General features: G+C 41.6%; 1 protein-coding gene across 1 annotated transcript in view; it reads right to left on the reverse strand.

Moving 5' to 3' along the window:
- Window positions 1-18550, reverse strand: part of psd2 (pleckstrin and Sec7 domain containing 2) — a 44611-nt gene extending 26061 nt beyond the window's left edge. The window contains exons 1-3 of the mRNA XM_030145178.1: window positions 18417-18550; window positions 6579-7147; window positions 4004-4765 (exon numbers count right to left, since the gene is read on the reverse strand). Coding sequence (XP_030001038.1) covers window positions 4004-4765; window positions 6579-7063 — 1247 coding nt within the window. The 5' untranslated portion in view covers window positions 7064-7147; window positions 18417-18550. The remainder of the gene's footprint in view (window positions 1-4003; window positions 4766-6578; window positions 7148-18416) is intronic.
- Between the last annotated feature and the right edge of the window lie 7912 nt (window positions 18551-26462).

Raw genomic sequence — 26462 nt, forward strand, 5'->3', positions numbered from 1 at the left:
TCTATTCCCAACATATGGCTCATTTATTCTTATGGTGTGTAAGACAATTTAGGAACAAAGAACAAAAACTGATACACATGCTTACTGTCAAATACTATAAGGTTATTATAAGTGCAAAGCTTTACCATTAAATAATATAATACATTATATCACTGTACAGAGGAAAATGTAAGGAATGGTCGATCTGTATGTCTTTTTTAGAGACCCTATCACTGTCTTTTTTAATCTGTGAAACAGAATCCATGGGACCTTTTCTGAGAACTGATTGGTCAGTAGTGGTCAGTAGGTAGTACTTTTTTATATTCTGATCTGTGTCTTGAATAAGATACCATGAAGATTTACTCTAGTAAGAAGTAAATCACTTCTGTGATCCCAAAAGCCCAGGTTTGAGCAAAATTACTTCCTGATACAGGTCACAGGTCTATAGACCATATAGATAGAGACTGAATGCTCATTTCTTTATTGTAAGTGTAGGTAATACACAGACTACATGCAAACAGATAACAGGTTGTCATACTTAAATGTGCAAAATTTTTATTTTACTAAATTGCAGCTTTTTGCAGTTATATAAGTGCAGCATCTACATAGGGATTAAGTTAATTGTGAACCTCCATGCTATGAATGAAACTTGAATAAATATTTTAGTCTGTAAATTTATCATGAACTGTATGTCTCTTCTCAAAACATCCACCCATACTTCAGTATTTTTATTGTAATTTTAATATTTCCAATTCAATTTGGCTGAAAGGAAATTCTTCTACATCTGTGCATGTTTTCCTTGTATGTCAAAACAAACTCTGAGCTGACTGTCCTTTAAATGTAATTTTATTCTTAGCATAATAGCTTTATCTTCCACTTGAATTTCTAATGTCTGCAATCTCTCGTTTTATCATCTAAAATAATAAAGCGGAATAGACGAGGACCCCCAGTTATTCCTAAATTAGATACTGTTACTGTTTAATACTTTAACTATCCCTTTAAGACAGACAAGCAGATGTATCCACTCCAGATTTAAGTGCTCAAATGTCTGGCAAGCTGGCTAGCACAGTAGAGCAATAATCGCTCACTTATACACACACACACTGAGACCCTGCTGGGCAGAGGAAAGCTGAAGACGATGATGTCATGACATAAACAATAGCTCATTCAGCTTGGCACTGGTGGTCAGGAAGCAGGGCCGTGCTTAAAGGACAACATCTGTAGACGGGAGGGGGAGAAGGAGAGAGGGGAAGAAGACAGCGAAAGCCGACATCCAAAATCCTCTTTTCATCCTATAACTCGTTCTGAGCTGTGAAAGCACCAGGAGAGTTGGAGAACAAATCCCAGCAGCAAACCCTGCAGATCATGTCAGAGGTCTGTACATCTATTTGACATTCCAGGTGGTTTGTAACTGTAGAAACTGTGCAGAGGGGGCAAAGCTGAAGAACAAGCCACGGGAATTGTATACTGGCTAGCCAGACTGCCCTATAGCCATAGTTCAGGTTACATGGCTTTTCCCATATGGTTCCTGTTACCACTTCCCCCCACTCTGTCTTCCTCAAGCCTCTTTAGGGCTGTTAAGGAAATTAAATGGAAAAAGTAATGTCAGCTGGTGTTATACCCCAGCATTTCCTTAGGGATTTATGCAAATGATGGACAGAGTGGATGAGTTACTGATAAAAGCACAACGTGTCAGCATTGTCATAAATATCAGCCGGCTGCTGTTTAGTTCATCACAATGAATCAGTAGTGTCTCTTATACCTTATTTCCACAGTGCTAATATATGACCAGTGTGTACATTTCCACTGTATGTTTCTGTTTTAATCTTTTTCCTTTATAAACCCTGAAACAATCTTCTTTGCTAAGTTTGTCCAGTTCTCAGCCACTGCCAATATGAGAAGGAGCCATTTCATTTTAAACACAACACGACTGCTTAAACAGTCCCAGTGACTCTATAAAACTGTACAAATTCTCCTGGCATGACTTTGAATTTTTCAGTGCTGCCTTTGTTTGCTCTGTGCTGTTTAAATCTGTTGCGTGAATGTCGAATTCGCACCAAGCTGCACGAAACTTACTGGGGTGTGCACAGTCACCGTTTTCTCTGCTTCCAGAAATATGGAGTTGAGTAACCGAGCTGAGATTTGTTATCTGTCCCATACACTTTACGGTGGTTGTTTGGTTAGGTAAGTGTGTCCAATGAGATTACTCTATCTGTAGGAACAAATGGCTACCTTTTAAATACCAAGACAAATACCTTTACCTCCTGCTAACCACAACACCACCCTCCCCCCAGAAGCCCCCATAGTTCCGTCTCACCAGGATCATGCCACCTGCTGGTGCTGCCAAGGCCACAGCAGATTAACTACAACTTGCATACTGTCTCCACATACTGCCTGGCTTCTACAGGACACACACTGAAATCTGTCATCAAGAATCTAAACACAGATCCGACTTTAACTTCTAACAATAACACATTTGTTGCTTTCGTTCCAAAACATGTCCTTATTACAATAACTCAGGCCCTGTGTATACGCCATGTTTCTTATAAATTTACAACCAGGCACATTTGGTACATCAAATGTTTGCTGGCTTCATCACAGTTTACATAAACAACACCAGTATTTATTTATAGAAGATAAGGAACTTAATCTGTACAAACTGCTAAAATAAATAAATAATCATCCACTGAAAATTAAATTTATCACAATATGTGGGATGCACGGGATAACACATAATTGTTTCAGCAGCATCATCACTCTGTGTGATTCACACACAAAAGCTACAGAAAAAGAAACATCAAGGAAAGCAAATGAACTCAAACATGCTACACAGTTGTCATTTTGTCTGAATAAATCTTAACCCATAAAGACCCAGTGCTGCTCGTGTCAGCTCTCAAATTAATTTTTCTCTCTGTTTAGTCTTTCTTAAGTGATTTCTCACCATTTACTATAATTTTATCTTCTATATTTTGCATTTTTCATTGTAAATCATGTATTTTCCTATATTTAATTTCCCATATTTAATTTAGGTTTGTCATGAAAACTGACAGTTAATTCAAAGGTTATTTTATCAAAACAGAGAAAACTGAAGAAAAAGTGAGTTTTTCAGGAAATCTATCAGTAAGTGAACATAAAAACAAGTGTCTCCATCCACTGTCATTGATTCAAATCCATGGGTTTTACTGGTGAATCAATGTTGTAGAAGATAATGGTGTTTCCACATACACTATGGAGCCTCTGAACATCCAAATGGGTCATATCTGATGACCATGAAAAGATGACAAAGTGTATTTTACACCAATTATTTACATGTATTGACAGGATTAGTGGATCAACAGGTATTAAACAGTTTAGATCAGTAGATGCTCTTCGTCGCCAGTGGATCTTTGGGTCTTTATGGGTTAAAGATCTCGAAGTCAGCCTCATTTAATACAACTTACTCCTGCTTAAAGCTCTTAAATACACGTTTTGACCGGCTTACATAGTAAACCACAATCCGTCTTGAATGTTTTGGTCAGCTATTCAAAATTTCCTGTACTTTTTCCAAGTGCAATAGATAGTCCAATTAATTGACTATGAGCAGAAGCTGACACCAATAATGGCTGACTGATTATTAAAGTGGAATTTCTGAGTTTGAGGACAAATAATAACTTTGATTTTTTTATGGTTAGGTTGATCATCAGTTCCACATTTATTGACTGGATATTTAGGATTTTTTAGTCATTCATATTGATTTATGTGCATGTATTTTATTTGCATGTATGTATTACTTGGATTTTCAGTTCAACAAATCAAACATAATTTGTTTTTTCACTGAGATGATATCAGCCTGGCTATCAGCCTGTCCTGGTACAAACTGCTGTTATTACATTGCGCTTGAAAAGTTCTACGATACATAAGACAACAAAAAAGACAGAGTTGAATTTTCCATTATTGTGAATACCCATTGGGATGTCTGTTTTGATGTCACAATAAACCACATAAATAATAATCAACATGTAGACCTGGGGCGATTTTTCCTTACCTGACGGAGTTGTGCATTGCTCCACAACCTTCTGTAGCACCTTGGGAGTCTATGTGGTAACCATTTGGAATGGCCCAGCGTCCAGGCTGGCTCAGCACAAACTCAGACCTGCTCCCGGGTATGGTGGTCCTCAGCGGGCTTCCACCTATGCCGGCTGCAGCTCCAGCACCACCATCATTGGTGTCCCCAGCTGTTAGATCTCCACCTGGGGCGTCTGGTCCAGCCTCGGCCCCTTCTTGCTCCTGAACAGTTGCCAGCTCCAGCTCCAGGGGTTCAGGGCACTGTAACAGCGCCCTCTGTTGGATGAGTGGCGTCAGTGGTGCCTCAAAACTGACGCAACTGTCGGTCTCATCTGTGAGCGACAACACGTCTAGAGAGTCCAGGCTACTGTAGCATGTCCCACCCCTCAGCAGGGCAGATTCCACAATGCGCTCGAATGTGGAGCTGAAGCCGTCTTTGTTGTCTACCCTACCTGTGTCCCTCTCCTCCAACTCCCTGTCTTCTTCCTCCTCATCTTCCTCCTGTGCATCAACCTGCTCAACAATTTCCTCAAAAGCAGAGCTGAAAGTGTCGTGGTTTTCTGTCTCTTCTCCTTCTTTTTGAACCTCCTCCTCTTCATCCTCCACCTCTGTGTCTGCCTCTTCTACAGTCGTCTCAAAGTTGGAGCTGAAAGTGTCCAAGTGTGTGACCCCTCCATCCTCTCTGCCTTGGTCCTCACCTGCTTCATCATCCTCTTCATTACCACCTATGCCATTTGCTAGTCTGGATCAACATGGAGAAGTGAGACAGAATATTTTTAAGATATGACTTAAACACATGACAATTTCATAGTTGGGACTGGAATGTATGCAAAGCAGATCATTCATATTCATTTCTGAAATCATTTTTCATTCAGGAGAAGTGCACACAATGGGCAAATATTTCAGCCTGAATAGCCACACTGACAATTGAAGGAAGATGAAAGATGAAAACGTACTGTCCAATTTGCTCTCTTCTGAATAGCTGTGAGCTTCCCAGTCTGTCAAAGTGCTGCAGTTTTATTCATTTTATTAAAAGAAAATGTAAATCTAGTGCAGTACTGTGTTGCTGCTAATGGACAGAAATAATCTATAAATTTTGTCAAAGCCTTGTGTAAAACAACTGACTTACATAGTTGTTATAAGTATTTCTCTTCATTTCATAACATAAGAACCACCTCAGGTCATTTCATTTTTTATCATGTCTCTCAAATCCAGCATTTTAATAAAACAGTTTAACAGTCCATATTAAAGTCTAATCATCTCACACAGTGAAGTACCGTTTTAGTTTGGAGCTCACTAACCAAATTTTAAACTTCTCACTTACTGCCTTCCAGAAACATCTCTGTTTTAGAGAAACAAAATTAATTTACTGTCCCCGCAGGTCTTTAAATATCAGATCATTTCCCTCTGTTTGTTCTGCTTACAGCTCATTTAGTTGAGGCTTTTGCCTTTTCAATTTGTAAAATGCAAGTGAAGCACATTAGTCTAATTATGTACAAAAGAAGCACACAGAGAAAACAATTTGCCATAAAAATATTAGACATATAAAGTCTCACACTGTCTTGATATTATTAGAAAATATGAACATAGTCCAGCTTGCCAAGTCCTAAAGGACTTTTGTTAAGTCTATTAGAGTTTATTAGAATTCAAGCTAATAAATTGTTGAAATTGGCTGAATCTAATAAGCATTTCAGGGTGCACCTAGGGCTGTTTTAATAATGAAATATTAGCTTACAAATCATTACAGAAATAACTGTGATTGATTAATTATCTTTTTACATTATTGTATTCCACTCGTCTACAATGCATCTAACAACACTTTAATTGTACACATACAATATATGTAATGAGGATTGATCGCATTAATAAAACTGCATTTTGTTCACCTTTCAGACAGGGCACGTTGGACATTAATTACTCTAAAATAAAATACAAAGCCTAATAGGGAAATGTACAAAGATAGTGCTTATAATGACACAATTAGATACCAAATGCATTGAGATGATGGCACTAAAAGAGTGCCAGTCAGTGATGATATAGTGATGAAAATATGTCATTTCTGTAGTTCATGCCACTCATTATCATGATTAGTATGCAAAATAATTATGGTCAGCTCAGATATGCTGTAATAATATAATAATAACCTATGATGACATGATTATGGTGAAAAGAGAAAGACTGTGGGTGACACTGAGGTACTTTGTGTGTTTAATATTCACAACTAAAACGCAATATTAGAAGTTCAGTGTGTATTATTGACATCTAGTGGTGCATTTGCAGAGCTTCTGACTGACTACCTCCCTCACCCTCCTCTACTGTTTTGTCTGTTCTGGGAATAACACCGAAGCAGCTGAACTAGTGTAGAAACATGGCAGACCCTATGAAAGGCAACCTGCTCCCTCTAGATATAAATGGTTGTTAATAATATCCAATCTCTGTAAATGCATCGTACATCTTCTAAATCTTACACGCTGGACCCTGAAAAGACTTTCCGAGCATAGCAGCATGGTATTTCCTGTTCAGGTGTAACAAAAATAATGAGTTAAAGAACTCACTGTTCAGCTTGTTGAGGATGAGTTGCCTCCTCTTCTGTAGATGATGACATCTCTTTGTTTTCATCTTCTTTAATCTGCTCCTCTTCGTGGGTTGCCTCCTCCCCTGTTGAGCTTACATTTATACATCCTTCCCTCTCCTCTTCCTCCCTGCTGTCTGTCTGCTGATGCTCATCTCCAGGGCCATCTACCCTCTCCTCCTCTTTCAACTCAAGCTCTCCTTCCTCCTCCTTTATTTCCTCCCTACCTTCTCCTTCACCGTGTGTCTCCTGTACCTGCGCAGCCCCTTCCTCCTCCTCCTCCTCTCCTTCTCTGATCCCTTCCTCTACCTCATCCTTGACTCCAGCCCCCAGCTTGTCCTGCTCTGGCTGAGTGTGTGTCTCTGCGGGCGGGTCAGCCGCATTCGTGGTCGCTGTGGTCGTCGTATCGGGCTCCAATGTGTTTGCAGGTGGGGTGGGAGAGGGCAGAGCCTGCCCCTCCTGGGTCATGGTGCTCTTCACTGGGGTGGGATGGGGGGCAGCTGTCCACTCCAGCCAGAGATGAGGACCAGAGCTTCAGATCAGCTGGAGAGGCTGTAGTGAGAAAAAGAAGCAGAGACAGAAAAGAAAATTAGCATAAAATGAACCTACATGACAGTTAAGAGGAGGAGAAAACAATTTTTTATAATTGTTACAGAATATTTAGTTTTCAGTAATGATACTATTATTTAATTATTTCTAACCTTAACTGTAAGTCACAGAGGTCACCTTCAACAAAAGAGCAGCTGTGTATACATGTTCAAAACATTGTGCAACTAAGCGTGTATGTGTATTAGAGCAACAGGGATGCATATGTCTGGAACACTTTGTCCTCTGCACCAGATGATCCCAAAACAGCTCTGAAAAGAGAGCAGGAAAGGGTAGATAAAGTAGAGAGCAGAGGAACACAGACAGATTGAGATTTACTTAATAAAATCCAACAGAGTCAAAATGATCCTGCTGGCTCATCTGCACTCTGCCTATGTAGAGATTTCATGGCTGAATAACTAACTAACTGTTACCATCACTGCCATGACTTGTTCTTTGTGTAACTGCTTGATGGGTAAACTGAGATTTCGACGTGAATCTTCATGGTTCACCGCCACTTCTTCTTGCATTGCCGGCTAAGCATCCAAGACCCCTGTAAGTCTTCCTTTAACCTTTCTGATGCTCAAGGGCAAATGTTAATGAGCTGCTCTTAATTACACTTCAGCAGAGCTAGATCTGAGTGAATAGACGCTGGCTTTTAATACTTTATCCTTTCTCTGCAATATGAGAGAGATTTTGTGAGTATAGCAAAAATTTGTCCTTTTAAATGCATTCTAATTACTTGTGAAAGCTCTAATTATTAATTAGGAGTGTTGAGACATTTACACTCAAATGTCCAAAAATTCTGTTCACAGATTAATCATTTAAGGCTCTGTCAAACATAATCCATTACAGGAATTACTGTTTTTCTCTATCTCTTTGTATTACTTTAAATTAAAATGCTTTACTTTTGGATTGAGTGAAATAAAACATGTCATTTCTTAATGTAATCGCTATATGTGCTGTACAAACTATATGTGCAAAAATGTTACAGTGATCACATGTCAGATGATACTGTTTAATTACAGCAATGAATGTCAAATAATTGCTTTTTCCATCTTAACGGATGATTTTTGGCTCTGAGTGAAACTAAATGCTTCATTTCAGTTTTAAATTTCAATTTGTTTTTAACCTAATCTTAAAACATACCATGACAAAAACAAACTATAAGGTACAACAAAATACAAATGTCAGAAGAGACGCAAGCAGACAAAAATAGTGTAAAACATGTGACAAAACTAACATGAAGTTACAGATGTGACAAGATTAGATTAAAAATGATAAAAGTAAAAAAAAAACAAAAAAAACAAGAAATTGAACAATGTAAAAGATGTAACAAGTTGTTAAAAACAAGGTAGACATGACCAAATACACAACAATGTAATTAGAACATGAAAAGTGCAAAAGACTCATCAGGACAGAAATGCATTGGCAGTCTCTGATTTCTTGCTCTGAATCATTACAATAAAAAATGGTGTAAAAGATGTTAAAGTTATTAGACGCACAACATCAATATAGAACATTATTAATAATAATCATTTCAGGATGGATATTATTTGATCATGCAGCCCTACAACAATGCAAATGTAAGTAATGAAGCACAGAAAACTTCTCAGCTGATGGCTGCCTTGCCTCTGCTCTGCTGAATCATCCACAGCAGGAGACTCACAGTTCAATTCCAGTAAACTATTTACCAGCAATCAAATCGGATGGTATGCAGATGCAGGTAAAAACCTATTTAGACAGAAATGTGCCTCCACAATCCCTGTATAAAACAGTGAGGTTTTTCTGAGAAAGTGTCTAGCAGTTCTGCTTAAAATCACGCTGTGAAGAAAAACAAGGATTGTGATGGAATTGAAAAAACTGTGTCAGACTAGGATGTGAGCCAAATTTGTATCTATGATGTTGTAAGTGATTTGGCTTTGCCCCTGAGCATGAGGACACCACAGGACACCAACTGAATGTTTCATCAGAGCTGGAAAAGGATGATGCAAATTATGCAGAACATAAAAGTCAATGCAAATTGCTGTCTTATTTGAAGCTTGTTTCCTAATTACTTTGGGTCTCTTCCTTCTGTAGCTTGATGGGATTCAGTTATTGTGGAAACACTTAAAAACAAGAGCCCCCTACCTACATAAAATTACACTGGCTTTACTTATTTCACCAGCTACAATAGATTGCAGTCTGTTAAAGTCTGCACTAGAGTCCAATAATCCATCTCACTCTGACTGCTGTTGAAAGTGTGATAATCTCAGAGGACGCTTTGACTGATTCCTCAACAAATTCTTTCTGAATACCTGATCACTGACTGGCCAAGTTAGACTTCATGGGGAGTCTCAGCCTCTTCCATGAGTCATCATGCAGTTTTTGCTTACAGTATAAATAATGCAGGCAGCATATGATTTAATAACAAAACACAAGGAACAGACTCATCTTAAAAAATGTGAATATCTGGAATTAATCTGAATTGAATCAGCCCCTTAACTAATGTGTGATTAGTATTACAACTGCAAGATTTGTTGAAAAAGTTGTATTATTATTGTTTAAAGATTGTTTTGTGTAATGCTGTGATTGTGATTTGAGTCTGTTTGCTTGGTTATCATCTGTTATCAAATGTGCAGATTGCTAATTTGCTAACTCAAACCCACATACAAGAATAGAAGCAAAGTACCTCTTTCTGCTTACTGTCACTAAATATCACCAAAATATCACCATGCAACAGATGTCATGTTTTTTTCCTCCATTTCAGGAATTAGATCACCCTAAATCCTCCTCCACTGTACACACTGGGCCTTTAAATTGCAACCTTTTGCAACTGTACAACAGCACAAGCCAACAATGCAATTGTGATTCAGTTAATTGTGCAACTCTCTTATGTGCTCAAGTAATCCCAAACCCAGGTACTGAATACATACTGACAAGTCTTTTAGTGCTCAGATTCACACAAATGCAAACAGCATATGCAGACGAGCACAATTTGCATCCATTTATGCGATTACTCAAAGATGCATTTGCACAAATTAGCACAGAGCCAAATGCACACACGGACAACCAAAACACTGACACATCTCCATAAATGGAAACAGTGAACAGTTATGAAACCTGACATGGAAAGTGGGAAATCTCACTCTGCGTGTCTGTAGTGTCCTGTTTTTCTCCCACTTTCTCCTCTTCAGCTGTTCCACATTATGTTTTCTGCTATCTGAACTCTCTCTTTTTCTCCTTCTCAGACTCTTGTTTTGCAGTAATTGGTAAATGGGCCTTAGCCAACAGGAAAAAAGGACTATAGAAGTGGGCTGCACCATGAATCCCTCTGCTGAGGAGTGCGATCAGATGTGCCCAGACAACCCAACATGGATTAATGGAGAAAAAGCAGCCAGTGATAGAGAAAATGTGTGTGAGGAGATACAATAATGTGTACTGTGTGTGTCTCTATACAATGGCTATCAAGAGAGACGTATTGCAATTTCTTTTGTCGGCAGAACACTGGGACTTTTAAACCTTATCAATTTCCATTAATTGAGATCAGGCCATCTGTCAATCATGAAAATAACACACAAACCCACACACATTCGGAAACATGCCCACCCGAATAAACCACCAATCCGATGAGGATGACGCTGGATAAAAGGCCAAGTCGCCATTAAATCGCTCTTCCTCTGTCCCTTGTGCCTTTATATCTTTTTTATCTGTCTGCTTGTCCTTTTCACCCACTCTCACACATTCTCTGATACAAACACATACAGCAAAGCGCACACACAGATACACACCATGGCGTAATTTATTGATCCTTGAGACACAGAGCTGCAGTCCACTGGGAGTCTCCACTGATAAGCATGACTGGTCTCTATAGGCAGCAACAGAGATGCACAAACAAAACTGAAGTAATCAGACTGAGGGCTTTGAAACTTAGGGCACACATTTCTCCACAAAGAATAACAAACTCAGGCAGTTGTGGTGTTGAAGCTATGGCTGCATTGCATCTTTATATTTAATGTGATTTGGCATTTATTTCAAAACATGCCAGCACCAAACGCCAAGATGTTCCGCATTTAAATCAGCACTTAACAGGAAGCTTTTAAACACTTGCTCCTACATTCCCAATAATGCAGCACATAGCGTCTGTTAATGCCTCTACCTGTGCCATTAAAGTCCATGTTTCCTGTCTGTATCCCAGGCCTTCTGTCACTGCATATCATCTCCTGATGATGTTACTGATAGATATTTTCTTATGTCTCCTGGTGAAGTTCATCCTGAGCCACTGTAGACATTATACAAGTGTTTTTTTCTGGCTGAGAAGTAGTGTAGTTAATAGATCTTTATGTTTTAAATGAGCCGAGCTCCCCTTGGAAATATTAGGCTGGATGCTTTCTGCAAATAAAATGGAATACACCCACAACCCAGTCACAAGCATAAAATGTTGCCTTTGTATGTTTCTGCAAATCACACAAACATAACTTATTTTTCTAATACAAATATGTTCGTATCAACATTTCATTACGGGATGAGTGATATAGCAAAATCCTTTATCATAGTTCCTAGCTAGTAATGGTATGTATCATAATCCAGTAACTGTTCAGAGAATTGAATTGAGAAATCCAACGTCATCACATTTAATTATTTTCTATTACTTTCTATTTACACTTGTTCCATACAAGCTACTTCTGTTCAGTATTACCCATTCTATGTTGTTTCATTCTACACTCCTACCTGCATTTGTCATGTGAAAGAACACAAACTGTCCCCATGACAAATAACACAAGTTTTTAGGGTACTGCGTGAACCTAAAAACATAGAGAATTAGTATATGAATACTGCTATTTGGTGGCAAAGCCCTAGATTTTGTATACTATCAATCTATACCCTGCCTACAGAGAATAGGCACAGAGGTAGCAGATGCATCAATGACAAATTATGTGTAGGTTACATGTAGCAGCTGTTTGCAAAAATGCATAGAGATAACACTTTATTCTGGAAAATGTGTTGACCAGACGTTAGTGACTGTGACAAAAACTGACAAAGCGCAAAAGGATCAGAAGAGTTTGATCAATGATGGAAAAAAATTCCTACTGACACAATATTATGCAATTTTAGTAGAAGTGATTCAGTCACAGCATCAAGATATGGCACAAAATCATTCTCTGTCTATAAAGCCTTTAATCTATCTATCTATCTATCTATCTATCTATCTATCTATCTATCTATCTATCTATCTATCTATCTATCTATCTATCTATCTATCTATCTATCTATCTATCTATCTATCTAGCAATAATTATATCATTCTACCCAGCTAATAAGTCATTTTATAAGCACCCATTTGCCTGCAGATTCTCCTAAGCGTCACTCAGTCTAAGTGGTATAAATGGCAGCCAACTGACCACTTTTAACTTGTCTGACCTCATTACTTTTGTGGCGCAGGCAGTTTTTTCATTTTAAACAACATTTGCGACTGTTTTGTCTATGCTACATGTCACCATGAAGGATTCTGTAGCACCACAATATTGACACATAATGTGAAGAACACAGTGATAGCACTTCACTGCAATCATTGACAATGAGTTAATTAATTACTCGTGTTGGTAAATGTAAATCACAAAGCACAAACAGAAAAAGCAGTCCACACAGAAGTATTACCTACTGCAGGTGGCTGCTAGGGCTGCAACTAAGGACACATTTTCTTGCTTAACTCATCAAGCATTCAGAAAATGTCAGGAAAATACTGATCCCAATTTGGTAAACCAGATTAGATATTAATTTATAGAAGAGCAGTACATTCTTACTGAAGAAGCTTGAGTAGCAATAATAACATTTATGAACCAGTTTTTTCTGTAATCTAGTAATGAAAAAGCAGCTTTAGCTCTTTTGTTGGTTTGCAGCATTTGCAGAAATATGCAAAAGAAATGAAGTCAATATGAACATTGTACAAATCCTTCTTTCAAACCAAGCCGGGGATGACAAAGACCACCAGGACAAAATTACAGATGCTGTGGAAATAAGTATAAAATTAATTTATGAAGCTATCATCTGAACACTAATGGATGATATTAGATCATCAGAGTTGTAGCTAAGGGGAAAATATCCAAAATAAAGTGTTATCCTGTCCTCCATCTTCCTCTCCTCAGTAAGAGACAAGCTGCGAAAAAACGCTGCAGTCTCATACTATAAATGACCTACTGACCCTGTTCATAATATGCAGGCTTAATGCAGCACTAGAGCTGCAGCCCACACACACACACACACACACACACACACACACACACACACACACATATGGCAAAGAGATATTGAGTCACCTTTTGAAAATACTGTGTTAAATGCACAGATGCAGACAGAGGGGAGAAGTATTTCCTGCTTGTTCGCCTGGGACAGGAAAACAGGAAAATATGGAGCTGGAAGCAGTCCAGGGTGTTTTTCTAACCTTCTTGCCTTCAAGTCAAACCAGCATGACCACAGAGCCTCCAACTAGCCACACCAGCCTACTGGAGCGTTATGTCACGAGGGGGAAAATGAGAGGACTCAAATGCACAGTACTGAAGGGAAAAAATAACAAGTTTATTTAACAAAAAATGAAAACCAGACAACGAAAAACCTAATACAAAAACTAAAGTAGAGTCCATAGGAAAAAAAACATACAAAACCTGAGTCAGAGTCCGTGGATGAATATGATCAAATGTCCGGGCTATGGAAAGGAGAGAGGATTAATGGACCAGCGCTGCATGGCTGCAAACCTAATCCTTAAATAGGCCAATGGTAATTGGCTGCAGCCACGCAGCGCCAGCAGGTGAGTATGATGATGATAATGATTATAACAAAAGAGGAGCTGAGGGTCACACAGGCACAGGTCCATGACCAAAAGGGAGGAGCAAAGAGTCACCCAGGCACAGATCCTGACAGGACCCCCCCCTCAAGGGACGGCATCCTGACGTCCCCAGAGATGCGAAAAAGCCCCCCACGAAGACCAGGGCATCCTGGCAAAAGGGGCATGAAGAACCACAGGGGAGATAGGCTGAAGTACCTCCCGGTGGGACGGTGTGAAGAGCCTCCGGGCGAAGAGGGTGAAGCACCTCCCGGTGAAACGGCGTTAAGAGCCTCCGGGTGGACTGGCTGCAGAACCTCAGGGCAAACAGGCTGACGCACCTCCCAGTGAAACGGCGTGAAGAGCCTCCGGGCGAAGAGGGTGAAGCACCTCCCGGTGAAACGGCGTGAAGAGCCTCCGGGCGGACTGGCTGCAGAACCTCAGGGCGAACAGGCTGAAGCACCTCCCGGTGAAGCGGCGTGAAGAGCCTCCGGGAAGACTGCCGAAGCACCTCAGGACAGACCTCCGGACCAGGACGTGGAAAACCTCCAAACCAGGATGATGTAGCCCCTCCGGACCAGATCATGGAGAAACCTCCCGACCAGGACGTGAGAACCCCTCCAAAACAGGACAGAAAAATCCCCTGGTTCGTGGACCTCCAGGGCTGTGGCAGACAGGACTCCAGCTGGGCTTAGGACATTGACTGGAACTGAATATGGCTGGACTAGTGACTCTAACTGAGACAAGACAGACCGAACACTGACTGGACTACAGACATCGACTGGAATTGGACTATGGCTGGACCCATGACTCGAGCTGACTGAGACTGGACAGACAGGGCTATGGACTCTGAGACTGGACAGACAGGGCTATGGACTCTGAGACTGGACAGACAGGGCTATGGACTCTGAGACTGGACTGACAGGGGAACGGACTCTGAGACTGGACTGACAGGGGAACGGACTCTGAGACTGGACTGACAGGGGAACGGACTCTGAGACTGGACTGACAGGGGAACGGACTCTGAGACTGGACTGACAGGGGAACGGACTCTGAGACTGGACTGACAGGGGAACGGACTCTGAGACTGGACTGACAGGGGAACGGACTCTGAGACTGGACTGACAGGGGAACGGACTCTGAGACTGGACTGACAGGGGAACGGACTCTGAGACTGGACTGACAGGGGAACGGACTCTGAGACTGGACTGACAGGGGAACGGACTCTGGACTGACAGGGAGACACAAAGAGCGAGGCCGAGACGGGGAGACACAAAGAGCGAGGCCGAGACGGGGAAACAGGAACGCTGCGTGGACGGACGGAACCGGACTTCAGGAACGTTGCCGGACGGAACCGGACTTCAGGAACTTTGCCGGACGGAACCGGACTTCAGGAACTTTGCCGGACGGAACCGGACTTCAGGAACTTTGCCGGACGGAACCGGACTTCAGGAACTTTGCCGGACGGAACCGGACTTCAGGAACTTTGCCGGACGGAACCGGACTTCAGGAACGCTGCCGGACGGAACCGGACTTCAGGAACGCTGCCGGACGGAACCGGACTTCAGGAACAGACAGGAACAGGCTTTAAAAAACGCTGCGCGAACAGACAGAATCAGATTGCAGGAACGCTGCACGGACATACTGAATCAGGCTTCAGAAAACGCTGCGCGGCCGGAACCGGACTTCAAGGAGGGGAAACTACCAGACGGCGTACTAGCCTCCAGGTAGTACTGAAAAATACACAGAAAGACAAATACACGGAGAAATACACACGGAGAAATACACACGGAGAAATACACACGGAGAAATACACACGGAGAAATACACTCAGAAAACGGCACACACGGACAGAGAGAGACAGGGAGGAACGAATAAAACAAGCAGAACAAACAAACTAACATGAACAGGCAGATCAGAGCTAATAAACTCACTCGAACCATTAGACACACGAAGGAAAAGACACAAGAGAAGAACCCGGACCCCACGAAGGCCCAGGTCCCCACATGGAACAGGACACTGGAAACACGAGGCAGGAAACAGACGAGAGACAGAAACGCACCGGAAAAAACAACACGGGAGGAGAGCCCGGACTCAACATGGTCCGGGACCCCACATGACATGGGAACGCCGGTAATACAAGGCAGGAAACAAACAGAGGACAGATACACCGGGAGAACAAACCGGGGTATGCACCCGACGGATCCGGGACCTCCAGAACCAACCGGCACGGAGGAGACCGAGCCGCCAGAGCTGAGGACAAAGGTAAGTCTCAGAAAAGCCGGATATGGGGCAGGGAAGCGCGGAGCGACGGTACAAGGGGAGAACTAAGGAAAGACAAACGAAACCAGGGATGAAAAAACTAAAAACACGGAAAAACGAAAAAACGGGTCCCTTCAGTACCGGCTGAGTCCAGGTATGGCTGGTCCATTCTGTCACGAGGGGGAAAATGAGAGGACTCAAATGCACAGTACTGAAGGGAAAAAATAACAAGTTTATTTAACAAAAAATGAAAACCAGACAACGAAAAACCTAATACAAAAACTAAAGTAGAGTCCATAGGAAAAAAAACATACAAAACCTGAGTCAGAGTCCGTGGATGAATATGATCAAATGTCCGGGCTATGGAAAGGAGAGAGGATTAATGGACCAGCGCTGCATGGCTGCAAACCTAATCCTTAAATAGGCCAATGGTAATTGGCTGCAGCCACGCAGCGCCAGCAGGTGAGTATGATGATGATAATGATTATAACAAAAGAGGAGCTGAGGGTCACACAGGCACAGGTCCATGACCAAAAGGGAGGAGCAAAGAGTCACCCAGGCACAGATCCTGACACGTTAACAGTAACTCAGCTCACCCAAATCACCCCAATATGTCACTTCTATGCCGTCAAGGTCAACCATCCACTCACGTTTTGTCAGTTTAAATTCTTATATCAAAATGCATGCTTGCTGTAATGTGGTCATTTATCTTGTTTAAAGCCAGTTCCCAGAGTTCTACCTTTTTGTCATGCAAAATCCCTCTATTAGAAGCAGACCACATGCCCTTACTGAAGTGAATGGTTTACAAAAATGCATGTGTTCTCTATTTTCACATTTCTTTGATAATAATAAAAAGAATCTATTTCGCAACAGACAGATACAATAACAGTGTGTCAGCATGGTTTGAAAGTGCAAGGTCTTTGAATGTAAAATCTATTGCATGTTGACTATTTTTGGTGATATTCCATCCTGATCCCCACTTGTGGCCAAACAATAATAATAAAACAGATCTAACCAGCAAGATGATAATAAGAGAAATTCAGGTGACGAATAAGAGACAAACAGTTTTGTCTGGAACTGCTGCTGGTGTGTCTGGATGTCTGACACCTTCAGTTCAACATGAATACACTGCAGATTGTGCAGTTCATAGGAAAACCCACAGTTGTACTGAAAGAATGAATTACAATGGATCTAGGCTAGACATGTAAATGTCTGTAATTAGGAGAATAGCGAGGTTGGGATAAGGAATAGGAGCTGCTATCAAACACCTGTTTTAAAGAAGCCGCCCACATCCTGGAGAAACTGGGGTAGGCTTGGGCCAGAAGCTCAAAAAATGTCTACATTCTTATAATATAGGCACTGGGTGTCTGATGGTGGTGGACTTTAGAGAGATCCCAATGTCCTGAATGGTGTTATAATAAGAGATGAGTGTGTGCTTTTATTCCCAAACGTTCATAGGATCATTTTACAATTCTTAGCGAGGTTGCATGAATCTCCAATATATAAACAAACAGCAGACAAGGCTTATTGTCTGTCTCTCTCTCCCCTCTCTCTCTCTTTATGTGTGTGTGTGTGTGAGAGAGAGAGAGAGCAAGAGAGAGAGAGCACACAGCGCGAGACAGCAGTGTTCTCCCAGCCTCCTCGAGCCAGTAACCATGACAACAGGATGGCTGGGAGACACGGTTCAAGCTCAAATGAGGCCGGTGTCTTTCTTTTCCTCCAAAATAGACCTTGGTTGCGTTTCAAGACCGACTTGTCCTCCTAAAAGCGGAAAGGAAACGCTTTTCTCTTCCTCTTCTCGGGGGACAGACAGAAAGAGAAGAAAAAAAAACCTCAATATATAAATATAAATATATAAATATATATAAAATAAATCCCACGGCCCGCACGTTGCACATATCTTTCAGCCTATATTAGCTCAACAAACACTGCTGTCTAAAGCCTGCCGGTGGGCTAAAGCTATGTGAGCATTTTTTGGTCACAGATTAGCAAGAAAAAGAAGGACCGCAGCGCCCACGAGAAATGCTTTAGCTCGTCTGCCTTATAAACTAAAATACATGTGAGCGCAGGGTTGGCTAAAACGCTGATACAGGCGCTAACGTGACTACTAGCTTCCGAATGATAACACTTCTGTCAACGTGTGTCCTACATAAAAACGCAGCGTTTGTAACTCACCGGTGAAATGCGTTGAGTCGGGTCAAAATGAGAGTTTTACAGCGCTGGTGGTCCTCTCTCTCCCCCCTCTGCCTCTGTACCTCCACACCGGGGAATAACACTGACAGACGGCTCTTTTTTCCCCTCTCTCCCTCTCTCTCTCTCTCTCTCTCTCTCTCTCTCTCTCTCTCTCTCTCTCTCTCGTCCTTCCCAGCTGCCCCCTCGCTCTCGCTCTCTCTCTCTCTCTATCACCAGTGTGCGCGTGAGACCGTTGTTCGCCGCCGACCGGACAAGAAGCAGTGTGGTCTCGCGCCTCTCGTGCAGCTCTAGCAGGAGCAAGCGGGAGGTCCGGAGCGATCACGGATCACGGATTGATGATGAATGGCTGGAGAAACGGACGCGTCCTCCCCCGTCTCCTCCTCTCGACGGAGCCTCCGTGCGCGCGTGAGACTGTACCGGACTGCACGAGAGAGAGCACCATCACTCGGGACGCGTCTCGAGGGCCTGTTGATATCAGACACTGTATCCTGCAGTGAAGATTATCACTGTTGACACAAGCCACTCTTCTCTCCGGTCACTGCTGATATAAATGCATTAAAATATCATTAAAACTTTATTCTAATCATGAAGTGGTTCCCAGACTGGGATGCAAGGATGCTCAGAGAACCTTTTACCCAAAGGAATGAGTTATCCACGTTAACATGAGGATTTTTATTTGATTGGGGTTAGGGCTGAGGAGGGGCTCTATTGGGGGAAAACTTGGAGAATTGAACTAAATAAACATGCAGATGATTTACAGACAGTCAAACAGTTCTGTCCAAGGTCTAAAGTCCTGCAGCTGTCATATCCTGGAAGTAGTATTGGTCAGCTGTAGCCTGGTTTAGATAGGAATTTGATGTGTGTGAGAGAAAACACAGCCTATGAAACCTCCAACAGGCTGCTTTTTATTGATTTCAAAGATTTTAGAACAAACAGCCCATATCAGAGACTGATTGGCACCAAGAAATCTACCATCAGTCTTAACAGTAAGCACTCAAACGTATCATTACAGCTCCTCCACCACAGAAAGCCATTGTTGTGGTTTATATTTTCTGCTGATCTTTGGCTGTTACTATTTTCTAAAGGTGCTAGTCATTCTGGAGGATATTGTCAATACTCTTGTCTTTGTGGAAGGACTGTAATTACAGCCTATTCAAAAGAGAAATACCACTAATTAAACCACTGCAGTGAAGGCAACCAGCTATGCAGAGAACAATGATGAATAGTTTTCCAGTGCCAGCTCACATTTCCTGCAAAACTTTATGAATATACTGTACTTTTGTATCTTTAAAGCAGACTATAATGTATATCTCACTCTGCTTGTCAAGCTGAGAAATTGATTGGTGTTGGATTTGATCAAGTCTATCCAGTTTTCAGTGTATGGCAGATGAAAAACATACAACGCCGCAGATTGGTCAGCAATACACCTTTCTGAAGAACCCGCAGTTCATTTTTTTCCCCAGTACTAGTACTATAAATCAGCTGTCCACTCTGCCCTTGACAAAGCCTAAAGGACATTTATACACTGTAGTAGCATATGCTCACCACTCATATCTCATTTCCTCCCATTCAGCTCTTTCTCATCTCCCAAATGCAAAACCTGCACAGTTACATAAAAGACAAAAGCCCATTTAAACAGTTTGTATTGCCTTTTACAACAAACAGGGTTTTGACACTCACCTTGTTACACCTCAAGGTCATACTGGAGGCACAGCAGCTCTGTACCAACACACATATGGCTACGTATTGTCTGCTGCCAAGTTTCAAACCTAATTCTTCAGGGATCTGGAGTACAGCCCTTGAAATGCAAAGGCAGTGCAAAGCTTCAGTGAAATGTCTGCATGGATTGAGAAGATCAGCCTCCAATTCAGTGATCTCCAGTGATCAATAGCACATTAGAAGGAGAGACAGAGGGAGGGTGTGGCTGAGATAAGGAGAGAAGAGGAAGAGTGGAAATGGGAATTAAATGTGCATGTGTGGGGAAGATGCACAAGGTGTGAGGAAAGAGACGATGTGGACAGAACAAAAGAACTGTCTGAAGACAAGTGGAGGAGGTTAGGGAGGCGAGGCCCACAGCCAGACAGGTAAAAGGGAGGGGGGTTATGCAATGAAAGAGAATAGGGGCCAGGGGGGCGGGGCGGGGCAGGATGAAGATGAGGATTCAGAGGAGGCACAGATGACCAAGGGAGGTGGTAGAAATAGTTTGGGGGAAACCCACTACAGACGCAGTGTCAATCCTAATTACTAATTCATTAACCTGCCCAGCTCCCTTCCCCCTTTTCTACACACAAACACACACATGCACTCGCTGTTCCCTGTTCTGTCCCGCCTCTATGTCCCACGAGAGACAGAGGGATGGACGGATGGATAAATGAAGAGGTGTGTCTGCAGCTGAGTGACATCTGCAGGCCCATGATGGCGGCAAACACATTGGGACCACTGGAAATCCCTGATGTGACAATAGGAGAGAGGGGGGAGGACGCTGGTGTGGAGGAAAAGCTAACAGCTTGCGTTTTGGTTTGTATGGGTGGGTGGTCTCCTGCGCTGGTACACATAAGTGTGTTAATGTGCGCGGCTGTGGTGTCACAATATGTATAAATGGGTTTGTGCCATCGAGCATGCTGGGGTGTGTGTTTTAATGTGTACCCACAAAGTACGCAGGCATGAGCACATTAAATGAAAGCAGGTAGTGGAAAAGATAAATCAATCTACTGATGATGATGGTCTGCTCAAGTACTAACATTGTGAGCGTAATCAAAGCAAGGGGGAGGTGCTAGACCTGACTGATGGTGCATCTTAAGTCTCTATTGCATGAGTAGCTCTTTGTGTGGGTGTGTTTCTAGTTTGTGTTAGTATCCACACACCAAGACCTCCTGCAGCATTCCTCTGCACATGCTCACACATGCAACTCAATACATAGATAGAGATGCACACAGGCGTCCATGGACTACCTATTCACACAGATGTATCGGAGTGTACAGAAGACTTCACAACACACACATACACACACTTTTGCAGAGAATAAGATGCAGTGCTGCTGACTGAGGTGGAATTAAAGAGAGAAATCCACCAAACGAGCATCGATCCACAGAGTTTACAGCACCAGCTCCGTCTGCCACGGCAGGCCAAACAACAGGGAGCTCTGTGAGACAGCTGGGGCACACACACACACACACACACACACACACACAAGCAGGAGGCATTATAGGCACAAATACAACACACACACACACACACACACACATTGGAAAACGTCTGTGCACATGGTGTGGGTCTTTGATTTTGATCAGACGACTTCACAGCGGAATATGCTTTGGAGTTTAAAAGCATGTGTGCATCACTGATATTTGATATTAACCACATGTGTATGTTTGTGGGCATGTGGCTGTGTGTGAAGATGCTGCAGAGGATAATCAAATGGCAAAAAGTTTCTTCAAAAACTTCATGAGCTGGCTTTACTGAGACTCCCATGGCAACCTTCAAGAACTTATTTCTTGTAATCATTTTCATAAATAACTTCAAAATGCTGTGTTACAGGGATTATAGGAGGTGTTTACAAGTACAGCTTCTAAAGTAAACATAAGTCCCCCAAACAAGTAATAAAAGTAACTTCAGAGCATGATGCCTTTCTGTATGAGATCTCAGCGCAGAGACAGTAACATATATTTAGCCTGGTTCTCTTGCAACAAAATTCAAAGGTCACCACCTGCCACTTCCTCATGAACATGATATATGTATTTTTATTCATACATATAAGTTACATGCTATTTTTTTTAAAAACTTGGAACTTGCCCAGTTTTGATGTAAAAGTTTATCCGTCCACCCAGGTGAAGTTCACTAAGAAATATTGTAGTTACATTCCACTTATAAACTAAAAAATACAAATATAGAGAGCCTTTAAGTTTTTAGCTGGCATGTTTTGCAATTTATTGTGAACTGGTTTTGTTTGTGTGTATCTTTGGGTGCTACCTCTGCAGTGATACCGTCGTTTTCTTATAGTGGTGATGCTATGGCATGAAGTTAAGCTCTTGAAATACCAGCTTGTCTTCATCTCTACCCTTATCATGAACTCTGAGCAATGACTGAAAAAAACAAAACAAAAGCAAAGTTTTCCCTACAGCATGCTGAGTCTTCCTCCCTCTGATATCCAGGTGAGACGTTTGAGTACAGAGTAGACCTACTGTTCATCCATATTTAAAAGAGCCGGTTCATGCACCTGGTAAGGAAGTCCTCTGGGGGCCTCCCTTCAGAGGTCCTCCAGGCATGGGCCTCCCTCTCACAGCTTGCATGGGGACTGAGGTTCTCTTAGGTGGGGCTGAGGGAAGCTGATGCAGTGTGGACATCTTAGCTCCTCCTGTTGGTACCATGACGCTGAAACAAAATGAATAGTTTGGAGGATGGGTGCATGGATTGATAGCTCTTCCCACCTGCTGATAATCATTATAGTAAGCTAACGGCTTCTTTGCTCTGCTTCTTAACTAAACTCACAGATACAGATCAATCTCCTCATTATATGCTATGTTCACACTGCAAGCCCTCAGTGCTCTACTCAGGATTAATGTTCAGGTCATATTTTGTTTGGCTGTTCACATTATTTTATAATCTGAACTCTGTTTACCATAATACACTCTCGTTATAAATGGCACGTGCACAGTAGACCCCCTCCAGTAGAAGAAAATAAATCATAAACAGAAGGACATAAACACAGTGTCAGTTTTTTTCTCCTCTGTATTTGTTGATATTTATTACCATTTTTTTCCATTGCAAAATATTGCATTGATAGAGCAGAATTCCCTGTCTAACTCATATTTTTGGCTGAACTGCTGATTCCAATTGGTCAGGGTCTTGATGTGCAAAAAGAACAATAAGAAAAATGTTGCAAGCATCACAGTGTCATAGTGAACTAAACTTGGAGGCTGTTGAAGTCAGCACAGTTTTATTTATAGTATGATGTGCAGTGAAAGTCAGTGTATTCATATGCAGATGATGAGGAGGAACACAGGCACTAACAGTGTCCCACCAATACCTCTGTCATAGCTGCATCTTCATATTCACCAGACTCCACAGTACAGGATTGTGAAAAATAGTGATTTAGAGTAATATAAAAGTTTTTTGAAATAAGAAAGTGCTGTATTTAATGAGTAGAATCAGGGTTATTTGTATTACAAAAAAAATCATATATGAGCAAAGTCCTGTTTTTTAGCCTCTACAGCCTGAGCTGTCAGAGAGAAAGAAATATGTCCAAATATTTATCGAATGGTAACTATAGCTACTACCTAGCTGAAACATTGTTATATCATGCTTTGTAAAACTGGACAGCGGTTCAAGACAGATAATTGTTTTGACACTTCTGGGAGAGGGATTGCAGTGAGAGGCAGACATTTTGGCACTAAGGCATCCTCAGTAACGTAATGGCCTTGTTCCAAAACATTTATCTTGCGTTGGTTTCCCCTGAATGAAAGAAACATCCCTCCTACCTTCACGTTGGACATCATTATTTAGCTGCACAGCTTTGTGTCAGACACCAGCGATTCCCTTGACTACCTCATCAGCATTCATTACCTGTAAGGACGAGGGGGACACGACATGTCAGCACATGTGTGTGTGAGTGTGTGACTATGTGTATGTGTGGCCCTCATCTGGGTCATTATATCCACAGGCATGGAAAAGTGGGTTACAATGACACACATCCCTCCACGTGACAGAGGCAAATAGAGCGGGGGAGGGTCTTCATTTAAGCATCAGCCACTTCCACCTGTGCCCACTTGTCCTTTATAGTCAGCTGAAGAGGGGTGGTAACAATAGAGATTGTTTATGAAGAAGCCCACTCTGTGTTGATGTGTGTGTAAGTGTGAGAGTGTGACAGAAAAGACAGCCAGACACACAAGCAAGGAAAACACTGGCGACCTTGCCAACATGCTGACAGAATGTGCCATGTGTGTAAAACGTTGTGTGTGTGTGCATGTGTGTGTGTGTGTGTGTGTGTGTGTGTTTGTGTGTGTGTGTGTGTGTGTGTGTGTGTGTGTGTGTGTGTACAAACTCTGAGTGCGCTGGGCAGCCAGGTCAACAGACAGAGTGGTCGTCATGGCAACAGTGCCACACTTGGCCTCTCTGTGCCAAGCTGTCAATATGTAAGTCTTAGGAAAATATGGAAGTCCAACTGTTTCTCTAATCACAACAACTTTGTCAAACACAGGAGGAGCCATCACACTGTAACTGGGGTTGTCTTGAGAGTTTCCTTCAGATCTGAGCGGACATGTGACATTTGATGGATAACGTTATTTTGTATGTGGTCCGTGAGCCAAGTTGGTCCCAATTATGCTTTGGTTGTCTGCACACAGAATCGACAAATATGCTGACATTTTCTGCAAGGTACCAGATGTTATTGATAATGAAGGGGGGAAAATGCCATAATTTGCAAATACACCCCTTCCTTTTGCAGCTTTCTCCTACTGTTCCAAATCAAAAGACTAAGGGTCTGTCTGAAATCTTGTATTATTTACTACATATAGGAAATCTATACCAATATTTTACATACTTCTGTGTAAATGCACAGTTGCTATCTCTCTGGACACACTGCTCCAGGTGTGGATACTATATTACTTCCTGAAGTCTTCCTTACCAGTGGTAACCTAGGTAACTGCTCAACCTCACCTCTACATGCATGTGTATAGTACCATGGACTGTACTAGCATCTGGGTGATACAATGGACTGTGCTGATATCTGTGTAATACTACAGATTGTACTAGCATCTGTGTAAGTACAGCTACTGGCCTTTGTTTGCCTTCTGCCATAGTCCATTGTTCCCATGACTGCAATGCATTCTGGGATATTTATGCTGGCAAAGTGTCCAGGGCTTGCATACTGTGATACCGACCTATAATTTGGTTTCATGATATAGTTTTGGACATATTAAACGTCGTGCATACTGTGTTTGTCAACTAATTAGCATGTTAATATGGAATTTCAGACACTGCCGAAGTTGAGCAGTGGAGTCCTTACCACGTCATATCTGACAGAATCTGATCAGCAGTTGGTAAGTACAGCTGTCAGTCATATATTTAACCATCCTACATGTCTGAAAACTCAGGTACCACAGGGTAGATTTTGTACAGGCCAAAAATACATGCAAAGAGAATAAGAGCATAAGTCTCATGCTCTCTTTGATCACCTGAATTACAACAGGCTGAAAGGTACAGTAAGAATGGAATTTTTTGTTCAATAACACTATGAAATTATTAAACACTGCAGCTTTAAATTACTATGAAATAACACTGGGAATTGTCTCAAAAAGTTATATCTTCAACTGTCATAATTTATTTCAGATTTTCACCACTTTAGTTATTGTGGGGTTCCATATAAATTTGATTATTTATACTGTTTTGTTTTGCAATGTTTCTTTTCTTTCTTTCTTTTTTTTTTTTTTTCATTTTTTGGCCTCCATTATAAGTGTACTGGATGCTACGAGTTTCTTGACACTTTTGATCTGCAAGAGGGTTTTGAACCTTAGATCAATTCCCCCATTGGTTGGATTTCATTACTGAATGTGGGTTACCTATTGGGAGAACAGGACAGGGGTTCTACATGAACAGACATTGACAAAGACCCAGAAAGAGAAACAAACAACAACCAAAAACAGAACAGAAACAAAAGCAACAGAAGAACATCAGTGAATGCAATTGTTCTTTATTTCAGGATGAAACAGAAATAGCAGTATGTATTTGCTGCTCAGCATCACAGTCAAAACAACAGCAGACCGTCACTTACTATAGTACTTGTTACAATAAAAGCCCTGCATGAGTATTTCAGAGAGGTAGCTCCATATAATAGATTACAGTGTCATTCACATCGAGTTTAGTTATTTTCACATTCAATCAATTCATTGTAGTTAAATAGGCACAAAAAGCATGAAATGTTAGCATTATCAAAGCATTAATGTTTAGCAGTATTAGAGTTGTCAAATGCAAATTTAACACCCCTACCTACACATATAGAACCTATAGTTAGAGGACATATTTTCTACAGAC

This window comes from Sphaeramia orbicularis, chromosome 10 (genome assembly GCF_902148855.1).
Source record: "Sphaeramia orbicularis chromosome 10, fSphaOr1.1, whole genome shotgun sequence".
Lineage (NCBI taxonomy): Eukaryota > Metazoa > Chordata > Actinopteri > Kurtiformes > Apogonidae > Sphaeramia > Sphaeramia orbicularis.